Below are 11,066 nucleotides of genomic sequence, written 5' to 3'. Positions count from 1 at the left end.
AAGTCTATGTAAATCTGTGGAGAGTATAAATCACTGTATTATTGTACAGTTTGTATAGTTGTGACAGTGAGAGGTCATTAGAAACTACTTTTGTATTAAAAAAAAAATAATTATTGTATTTATTATTATTAATTTCCATTTGTACTTTTTATGCAGTGGCAAGGAGTCGTTGTTGTTTAATGCACAAAAAACAGAATTTTTTTTTATTATTTATTTATTACACGAGAAATAATTAATAACTGTAGGTTAGCGCATGCGCAGTGCGTTTAGGAAGCACGTATCGATGGATAGCACAACTCGACGGAACACCTAGCCGAAGTATAGCTGGGTTATGGCGGCGTGTTGTGAAGGAGATGTGACCGCTGGAGATTTAGAGCTACAGCTCCATTAAACCGCCTTTAAACCGAGTCCAGACTCAGACTGCACCACGGGACACTATCTACCAGCCTGACCACGGTAAATAATCACACACACACACACACACACTGTATTAATACACCATGTTAACCCGGGTTAACCTACCGGCTCCGGCACAGGGTCAGTTACGGACCTGCCCGTATTAAATAACTACATTAACTTCAGATAACTTCAACTCTGAAAAAAATAAGAGACCACTTCAGAGGTTTTCAATTTGGTAAAATCAAAGGAGCTGTTTATCTAACGTTACCCAGTTATACCAGTTAACTGCATGTGCAATGTCAGTGCTTTGGTTTAAACTGTAACCACATTATTCTAGCTATGAGTGGATTAGAGCAGCTGTAAATTATATCATCATTTTTAGCTGTATATTAGTTATAATTGCCTAATTCTATAAGAGTTAGGTTGCTAATGTTAAATGTAATATTTTATACGTGTTATGTAATACTACATAATTCCTTATGCATTAGTTAGCTAGTTAGCTGTATCACTATTGTTATAGCTGTTCATTTTCTATAACTACAGTACTCTGTGTAACTATTTATGTTAGATAAGATTAATCAAGATTAATCCGTTTACAAGCCATGTTTATGTAAACTCACATTTGTATATTAAATGATTTTAGAAACCTAACTAGCTACTGTAAGGATTTCTTTCTTTGTTTTTATAGGTACATTTCATTATCGTGAATTGGGATAGAAAATAGAAATATTATACTGCCTTGTTTTCAGATTTGTTTCATTTTTACTGTATGCGATATTGATGATTGATTATTGATTATTAATATTTGTTAAGTGAAGTAAACTTAAGTGAAGTAAGTCCTATTCTATTCAATTATCTTTGCAGAAATAATGAAATCTCACCATGAAGATCACTAGATTTCTCATGCGAACCCAGCATGCTGGGTGGATCACTCTTTTCGTCAAGACACCTATCAAGCCCAGCTGTTTTCATGCGGCTCTCCTGCGGCCCCCAATCCCACGTATCTGCATTGGTCAAGTAAGTATTTACTTGACTGTTTGTGTTGACAGTTTAAAAGTACGACATGAACTAGCAGATTAGCAGGATTTTTACACAGATGCTACACTTTTTGTCCAAATATTTGTGGACACTCCTTCTAATGAATGCATTCAGCTGCCTTAAATTGCACCCAATAGAACAGGACTCTCTGGATCAGATACACAAATACACTGTTTGCACCATGCCTAATCAAGGTGTGGGCTAGACTGCTAACCAGCTAACTCACCAGGCATTGAGCTGTGGATCAGCAGGATTGTGTTCTCTGGAATTATTGTGCCTTTTTCCGTACTGTTTGGATGAGTTAGGGAAATGGAGATGAGGAGGCAGGGTGGTGATCTTCCAACGTTCTACCTTTACTAACTTTTTTTTTTGGTCACAGAATTCAATCATATTTTCACAGCAGTGCTCTAAAATGTCTTGTGTGCTTTCCTGGATGTTGGAGATTGTTACCTCAACTGGGACTAGATAAACTAGATTTAAGAAAATGAAAGAGCTGGTGTCTATATATGTTTGTTTGAATATGTATTTCTACATGTGCTGTTTTTTCTTTTGTTTTAAGGAGGCAAGATGGATTCATTGTGGTTCCACAGTTTACAAGGACAAGCCGGACAATTCAGATCTGAGCAAGTTATTTGAAAATGAAACGAAGGCCAAGTCTTTGGTCACACATGATGACTTGTTTGAGAGAACAGCTAAAGATGCAAAGAATAAAGCCAGTTTCAACAGAGTGGTTGATGTCTTCAACAAGCAGGACATCAGGCGCCGTGGACATGTCGAGTTTATTTATGCTGCTCTACAGAAAATGCCAGAGTTCGGCGTAGAGCGGGACCTTGCTGTCTACAATAAACTGCTGGATGTGTTTCCCAAAGAGGTTTTTGTGCCTCGAAACTTTATTCAGAGGATGTTCAATCACTATCCCAGGCAGCAGGAGTGTGCAGTGCAGGTGCTGGAGCAGATGGAAAATTATGGTGGGTTGTGTTTACCTTTTCTTTGGCCCAAAACTTACTTAATACTTATTAATCACATCTCATGGAATTTGCTAGGCTGGGGGTATCAGTTAAAAAAAAAAGAATAGGCCAGAATGCAAACCAGCACATAATCTTTGTTACAAAAAAAAAAAAAAGAAACATATTGAAATATCTACTTCTATAGTCTCCTGAATGGGTAATATGTCTTTAAGTTTTAGAATACTAAAGCTTCACATTTAAACATAATTGTCTTCACTGTCTTTGGATAGATAACATGATCGCTGCAACACTGCTGCAAAGATGCTGCTGTGTCTGTTAGCATTGTGACTTTAATCTAGATGAGCTTGACTCTTAGTATAGGGGCTAACCTGCTATGCTAAGAATCACCTGCAAACATGATACACACGGCTTATTTTATCTAACCAGCCCACTCTGTCTCAACACCTATCAGCAAGAAATCCAATTTAGGCAAAATACACTCTTTAAATCCAAGTATAAATTCCATAGCAGTCACCCAGGGGCATGTCTTAGTTAGTGGGTAGGGATTGACAATAATAAAAATTGGGGACAAAATCGAGATGAAAATGATGCATACATAAATTAAATGATTTAAGTGGAAAAAAAAAAAAAATTAAATGTCATAAGTAAGATGCTATACCACAAGACCACAGACTAAGGAACAATGGGCCATACATACATGAAAACAGCTTTATTATTAGGGCTGGATATCCAAATGTAATTGCAAAAAAGGTACCGACCAAAATGTTTTGGTATTATCGAGTACTGAAAGGGCCAAAAAAAAATGTCGCACACAAACTTGCTCACTCGTGCTGTCTCTCTGTCTGTCCTATTGTCTTTCCGTCTCTCGCTCACTCGCGCTGTCTTTTGCTCACTTACTCTGTATCTCGTTCTCTTGTTCTGTCTCATGCACATTCGCTCTGTCTCTCGCTCACCCGCTCTGCCTCATAGTCTCTTGCTCGCTCATTCAGTCTCTCGCTCAAGAGCCTTTTCTGGTGTCAGTATGAGTGAGATTTCTCATGTCTGCTGTTAATTTAATACATTGTTTAAAATTAATCATATTGATTTTTGTATTTTTTAGGTACAATTTAGAAAAAGGTATCAAAACATAGAATTTGGGCATCAAATTCAAAGTATCCTTATCAGTATCGGTATCGCTATCAAATTTTAAGACTATACCCAGCCCTATTTATAAGCCTTTGGAATTCTACTTGAGTCATGGAGCTATTATTTGTATCCTATTAAGATAGGAATTACAATGGTACGACGAGTATAACGATGTTGTTATTCGTATGCTGTGGCTTCAGTCACCAGTTGTCCACACATTTTAACACCTATGGAAAATTGTGGACCAGATGTGTTAGACTAGACAGCACTCTTCGCCACCATCAAAACACCAACTGAACAAATATAATTCAGAGGAATAGTGTTCAGAATCTACTGAAGTAATTGCTTAGATAAAAATTCTGTTAGTCCTAAGAATTGCTGTGTGAATGGGTGGAGCTAACTGTGGTAGGCTGAATGGTTTGGACATGCAAATGAGTTTCAGAGCTCAAAGAAATTCAGTTTTTTCACAACATTGTTTCCATGATATATATCGCATATAAATCCTTTTGCTTTAACACCATCAGGTTTGATGATAATAAAATGCTCACATGGCTCAAAGCTAAATGAAAAATAGTGTTTACAGTATTTGTGTAAACTAAACATGAAACATGTTTTTTCAGAAAAAAGTAAACCATAAATTGCATATCTTGCTGTTTTTCTGTGTTGATTTATATGTGCTTATCTTTAACCTGTCAGGAATCGTGCCTAATGTGGAAACAAAGGTCCTTTTGGTTCAGATCTTTGGAGAAAAGGGCCACCCTGTGAGGAAATATCAGCGTCTAATGTACTGGCTTCCCAAATTCAAGCATATAAACCCGTTTCCAGTTCCATTTGAGCTCACGCAAGACCCCATCGACCTTGCACGCTTCAGTCTCACCCGCATTGCTAATGACCTGGATGCTAAAATTACAGTTTACCAGGTATCGTATCTCTTCGATGTGTGATATGTACATAGTAAATTGATTATTATCCTTTGTTGAGTTAGGATGTAGTGCTATTCAGATATTTATTAATTTACTATTACTGTGTGTCTATTTTAAGTATCCATCAACAGACGTCACAGAAACAGGAGAGGAAGTCACCCAGCCACATATCGTAGGTAAGCGCTTTTTTATTTCTCTGTATTCTTAAACAGATAAAACATCATTTTTACTGAAGTTTCTTTAGACAGAAGAGTGAGGTTTTTACACACACCTTTAAAATAAAGTTGCTAGAAATCTTTTATATGATGCCATAGAAACACCAGTTTTGGTTCAATGACAAACCTTGTTTGTAATATGTAGTGAGAGAGAGGGTAACATTCTTTTAAATGTTAAAAAAGGTTCTTCACTAGTGGGAGGGGCGTTATGGCCCTAAAATAATTACAGTATTCTTAAGGATATGACAAATTATTGAGTAAAAATATGATATAGCACACTGGTTCCATCTATTACAGCAAGATGTCCAGGCCCTGAAGCAGAAAAGCACCCCCGGACCATTACACTACCACCACCATGTTTCACATTCAGTATAATATAATATGCCTTTTCTGAAATTGTGTTAGTTTAGCGCTAGTTTGTTGTTTGTTGTTAGTTTGGATAGTTTGTTTCCCTTAATAATATAATCATATAATTGAAAAAGTGCTTTTTATATTAACTCCGGTTATATTTGTCTAATATTAAAGTTTGACAAGTCTGAAAGTAGTAAATATGACAAAAATGCAAAAACAGGTGAAATATATAAGGTCCAAAGATTTTTTTTATTTTATTTTACAGTTAAAATAGAAATGTATATTTGATCTATCCACAGAGACTCCCATTTTTTTAAAGTATTCCATAGAGGTTTAAAAAACTTTCAGATATTATTGTGTATGATGCTCACCTATTCTTCCCAATTTCTCAGTTTGTATGACTAGATTCTTTATTTTTAAGAATGTGGGACTACCATTAAACCTTTTAATAATACTTAAATTGTAAATGAACAGTATAAAAAAATCTACACACCCCTGTTAAATTAGATTAGAAGTTAGATTTTTTTGCACATTTAATGTGACCTATGAACTGTACATCTTGTTGAAAAACAAATGAAATATTTAGGGGGAAGAAGTAAAAAAAAAATGATAAAAAACAAAAAATTGTGGTTGCATAACTGTGCACAGTTGCCACTGCTGCCTTTGGATTTGGCTGTAACTAAAGAGGGCACTTGAAATTAGAAACTCAGTAAATGTAAAATACATTCAAAACCCCCTCTGTTGGCTTATGTGGTTCAGATGTGAGCTGATTTAAAAGATTAAACCTTTTTTAAAGCCTAAACTATCTGCCCTTTTCACAGGAATCCAGGGCCCAGAGCAGATCTCCCTGCTTGCCAAGCATAACCCAAACAGACCAGTGTTTGTGGAGGGCCCTTTCCCCCTGTGGCTGAGGAAGACCTGTGTTCAATATTACCTGCTCAGGGCCGACCTTGTTCCTCCTGAGGAGAGGGTAATGCAACGCAAAGTCATATAATAAGGTTTAGGGGCACGATACAAAACCAGTGATTTCACAGGAAGTCTTATTTATTGCTCCCCTTACATACAAAATATAAGTTGCCAGCTTCTCTGCCTGCAAATATGTACAAATCCTATAAGTTGGCATGTTTGATAAGCAGTCATCCACTAGAGGGCACTAGAAATCCCATAAACAAACTCCTTAACCTTGTAAAAAGCCTTCCCACAAGAGTTGAAGCTGTTATAGCTGCAAAGGGTGGGCAGACGTCATATTAAACCCTTAATGATTTAAGAATTGGATGGCCCTTCCAAGTTCATGTGTGTGTGAAGGCAGATGGTTGAGTATTTGCCCCATCCAGATTTTTTTTTCTTTTTTTTTCCCCCCCCATACGTACATTTTTCAGATTAACAAACACATTTAATATCAGACAAAAAAACCTTCATAAATACAAAAATCAGTTTTTACATATTCATTTCATTTACTAAGGGAAATCTACTCAAACCAATCCAAGCTTTACCATTAACTGGCAATTCAATTCAAAGTCTTTCACATCTCTATTGAGGAAATTTGGTTCACTCTTTTTTTACAGAATGGTTTTAATTCAGCCACATTTTAGGGTTTCCCAGGATGATTGGCCTGTTTAAGATTGTTATCTAAATCAGACTAGGCCACTCCAAAACCTTCATTTTGTTTTTTGAGCAATTCTGAGGTGGACTTGCTGGTGTGCTTCGTTTCTAAATATATTTTTTTCTAAATATATGTTTTCTAATATAACAGACTATTTTCCCAAAGTCTCAGGGATTATCAAGATGGATGTTAGCAAATTTCTAGATTTTTATCTCTCTTATTATTGCATCATTAACACTGAAATTAACTGAGGTAAGTGAGACCTGCAGTTCTTTTTATATCCTCTGGGTTTTTTTGTGACCTCCTTGATGAGTTGTCCATGCCCTTCTGGAGTAATTTCGGTAGGCCAGCCACTTATGGGAAGCAGTTAATACTGCTTTTTGTATTTACTTTGTCCGATATTAGTGTGACAAAAGCAAAAAAACAAACTTTTTCACAGCACTATAGACATCATACAATTTGGTCAGGCACACTGAAGCTGACACACTATTCCCTCCTGCTAAACTTTTGCTTTTTTTTTCTTTCTTACATGGGTTCCAAATTGCATATAGGTACAGGACGAGCCTGATCCGGAACTAGTTGGTCCCAACCAATGCCTCTTTTACCCCTGGCAAATTGACCTAGATCTTTCCAGAGACATGGGAGATGACTTCAGCTATGATGTGGAGGATGGTAAGGTTAATCTAACATTAGAACAGACACAGCTGTACATAAAAGTACATACATCTGATTAGTGCTGGGCGATATGGGAAAAATCATATATCACGATATGGATTTTTTTATATCACGATAACGATATATATATATCATGATATACCACATTTATATAAATAAATTATAAATAAATTAACAAACACGAAAATTAGGCTAGTTAATCTGTAATTTCAGTTCGTTTTAGTTTTTTCTTTTAATTACCGTTTTTATTAGTTTCAGTTAAGGAGAACTTTCAGTTTCAGTTTTCGTTATTTCGTTTATTTTCCTTAACAATAATACTTGTTTACTTAGCTATATGGTGATAATCATAGCATAGCTTTATATAAAATAAAAATAGTATTAAAAAACAGATGACTACATCACAGACTATTTCCTGGAGCCCGACCCGGCCCGAGGAAAGTGACTCGCTCATCCACGCACTTAGAGCTTAGAGTATTTAAATCACTTGCGTTTTTGTATAGGACAAACCATTCAAACATGCGGATGAGCTCTCTGCACCGATTAAAAAAATCACACAGTGTCTGCCTGGATTAAAATATTTAGCTATTAAATGAATAAATCAACATTCATTTAAAAGACCAGAGAGACGTTCTGTATGCCAAAAAACAAAGAAGGCAGCAACAAGCTAATAAGCTAATTACATTTAATAAAAATAGATATAAAATAGGAAAATAACCAACTAAACTAAGCTCAAAATGCTAAAACAAATATATGGACTATGAACTATAAGGATCATCTTATTAATGACCTTTTTAATTTCATGCAGTAAGTGTGCTTCTGTAATCTTCAGAACGTCTTACTGATCTTTGATCATCGTTGATTTTAGGGGTGTAACATACAGAAAATTCACAGTTCAAATCTCAGTATAAACCTCACAGTTCGGTACGTTTTCGGTGCGGTTTTTGAAAATTAAAAAAATGAGGCTGGGCATTCTGTATAGCCGCACCTTTATTAACTTCATAGTAACAATGGAACTTTATTTTAATCATGTTTTGTTTTATGGGATGTAATGTTGTAACGGGGGTCGAGCACTTTTATTAAATGCTTGAAACCGGGGTTCTCCCCTACTGTCATTATGAGAGGCTCCATCTTGTGGATTTTGTTGGAACAAACAAATAATGAACCTGATTGTGTCGCTTTGTTTAGCATAAAAACATCAGCATCAAAGAAAAAAAGAAAGAAAGACGGGAGAGTCTGCTATTGGCTATACAGTGTATTCTGCATGAGTTTACACGGACCAAACCGTGACTCATGTACCGTGATGGTTTGCAAAGGTATTTGCACGTATCGTTACACCCCTAGTTGATTTGGAAGCTAATGTTTATTAATGGCTATCATAACTTGTTTCTGATCTTGCTGCATCTCTTTTTGAACAGTGGAGGAAGGTCCAGTCTATGCGATGTGTATGGCAGGTCAGGGTGACCAAGCTACCCTCGCGCGATGGATCTGCGGCCTGCAGGAGACCAACCCCATCTTGGGACGGATTCCCACCGTGTTCCGCCTGGAGTCCGGGTCTAGGGAGCTCCAGACCGCTGCAGATGTTCAGCACGACTCTGGGCAGAATTCACAGTCAGGATCGGAACAGGAGCACATCATAGAGGAGGAACAGCTGCACTCGCAGAGGATGAAGCAATGAGTGGGATGTAGTGATGAGACTCTTTGCGTACTGCACTGATGATGAAGTTGCTTGTTTGTGTGTCCTCTATCAGTGTAGTCTAGGACTGGATAAGGATTTTGATTTGAAAGAGAGGTTATTTCATTACAGATTATAAAACAAGCATCTTACATTATGCCCATCATTATGTCTCTCAGATAGGGATATAGTGATCTAGAAATGCAATTAGGATGTATTGAAAGTATTTAAATCTCATTTAAAATGTTTAATATAAAGATAATAAATTAAATACAGCTTACATGACTGTATTGAAGGTGAATAAGTCATCTTATTACTGTAGTCACTCAAGTGTTCTGTATAGAGAGGATTTTACAAATGGATCAAACATACCTGTCTGTTTCTGTAATTTCAAGCTTCTTGACACTGCATAAAAGCTGTTCAAAATCAGTGCAAGCAATCGTTTTTTTTCTTTGTGCATTACAAGTGCACAGGTCTTAAGTTGTTTTCACATCACCACTTTTTCCACTCTGCTGGATGCTGGCGAATCGTGGTGGCGTTGTGTTGCTTCTGACGCAGAAGGTCGCCTGTTGATAAAAGGCGGGTATTTCTAAAACACGTCACTACTGAGACCAGTGTTTTGGTGTGTGGTGTAACAGTGTTTCTGTAGACACACCGTATTTTTCGCACTATAGAGTATGTACAATTAAAATCCTTTATTTTTCCCCAAATATTGTCAGTGCACCTTTTAATCTATTTTATGTATGAATTTAGGAGCTCTGGTTGTAAGAAGCAGAAAAGTCACTTTGCTGAACTCCAGTGTTATTTAGGAGTTTCAGTTTAGTTCTCCAGCACCGGGTCTGGAGTAGCATTAGTATTAGCCGCTAACCGTTATTTCCCCATTCAGAGGTGAGTATTATCAGCCTGTAGCCTGCTCCTTACCCCGGCTAACACTGCTGGAGCAGCATTAGCAGTGTTCATAAGTCTCACGCTTTGAGCGTGTGAAACGCACCTCAGCGAGTTTACATTGAGCCAATCAGAATATAGATCGCTCTGTTGTTAGGCAGACCTAGCGGCAATTTCTAGTTAATAAATTCATTCAGTTCAGTGTGCATTAATATTATCCTGTAAAGTATAGTATTAATATGTTTTGACACAGCTATAGTTACTGATAAGCAGTGGTGCAAAAAGGGGGTATGCAGCGCATAGGGGCGCTGAACTAGAGGGGTTAGTAAAGCCCCAAATAAATTTCCTCTCCGGTTTGCTGGTTCGCGGAGAGCGGTGGGAAAGTCATGATAGAACTCTGAAGATTTTAAACCGTATGTGTACATCTAATCACTCACTACAGTGACCTCTGCTGGGCAATGAGGCACCTTACCTGTTTGTCTTCACATTTAAAACGATCCCAAACAGCAGAACTAATGAGATACTTCCATTTCACAAATGCTAATAGCATAATGAAAAATTATAAGCAATAAATAATAAATCAATGCAATGTGTGTGATTTTTCTCTACATAAATAGTTACAATCCTTTGCGTTTCTTTTAAAGTGTATAAAGGTGTGGCAGTGAGGGCAGAGCTCAGATTTTCAATTTTCATTTAGAAACATTTGGGGGACAAAACATTCTGAACCCAGATCAGCTGCATTTACTTTCTTAGACATGGACCAAAACAAGCAAAAAGATTCAAGCCTTTTTGAAACTGTGTGAGGTTACGCAACCTGTTTTGGGACTGTCATCTGCTTTTTTTTTGATGCAGATTTCGAAGTAGTGTATCAAAACACTGTAATTCAAATTTATCTTTGAGTTTGAATTACAGATTTGAATTTGATATTACTTGCTAATTGTGAAAACTCTAAAACTCTATTAATCCTCATGTATAAACTGTAGTAAATAATTTATAATTTTTAACTCTTGGCTTGTCCACATCTTGGAGTCCTACACAGTTCTATTTTTGGGCCTATGAAATTGGGTGTAAAAAGCTGTGGGCTACAACATCTAAAGGGTTAACGTCAATTTTGAAATTATATTTAATGAACTTAATGAACTGAAAGGAAACAAGCATTCAATACAACATTTTTACCTTTTTATTTTTCTGGTATTATTAACCCCATGTGGC

The 11,066-nt window shown here is 36.7% G+C and overlaps 1 protein-coding gene across 1 annotated transcript; it reads left to right on the top strand.

Annotated features, from left to right (window-relative positions):
• Window positions 1–279: 279 nt before the first annotated feature.
• ecsit (ECSIT signaling integrator) lies at window positions 280–9,398 on the top strand. Its single transcript, XM_007255702.4, has 8 exons — window positions 280–456; window positions 1,264–1,416; window positions 1,997–2,405; window positions 4,227–4,450; window positions 4,572–4,629; window positions 5,841–5,989; window positions 7,174–7,294; window positions 8,713–9,398. Exons 2-8 carry the CDS (start codon window positions 1,282–1,284, stop codon window positions 8,970–8,972), a joined length of 1,356 nt encoding a protein of 451 aa, XP_007255764.3. The 5' UTR covers window positions 280–456; window positions 1,264–1,281; the 3' UTR covers window positions 8,973–9,398.
• Window positions 9,399–11,066: the final 1,668 nt, after the last annotated feature.

Source organism: Astyanax mexicanus, chromosome 8 (assembly GCF_023375975.1).
Source record: "Astyanax mexicanus isolate ESR-SI-001 chromosome 8, AstMex3_surface, whole genome shotgun sequence".
Lineage (NCBI taxonomy): Eukaryota > Metazoa > Chordata > Actinopteri > Characiformes > Acestrorhamphidae > Astyanax > Astyanax mexicanus.
The sequence above is the reverse complement of the archived record's forward strand: the minus strand, read 5'-3'. Positions and strand labels throughout refer to the sequence as shown.

Excerpts from the sequence above, each read along its gene's own strand:
- ecsit (XM_007255702.4), top strand. The coding sequence starts at position 1,282 with ATGAAGATCACTAGATTTCTCATGCGAACCCAGCATGCTGGGTGGATC. Across the intron at positions 4,630-5,840 it reads CACCCAGCCACATATCGTAG|GAATCCAGGGCCCAGAGCAG; the intron begins GTAAGCGCTTTT and ends CCCTTTTCACAG. Across the intron at positions 5,990-7,173 it reads TTGTTCCTCCTGAGGAGAGG|GTACAGGACGAGCCTGATCC; the intron begins GTAATGCAACGC and ends AATTGCATATAG.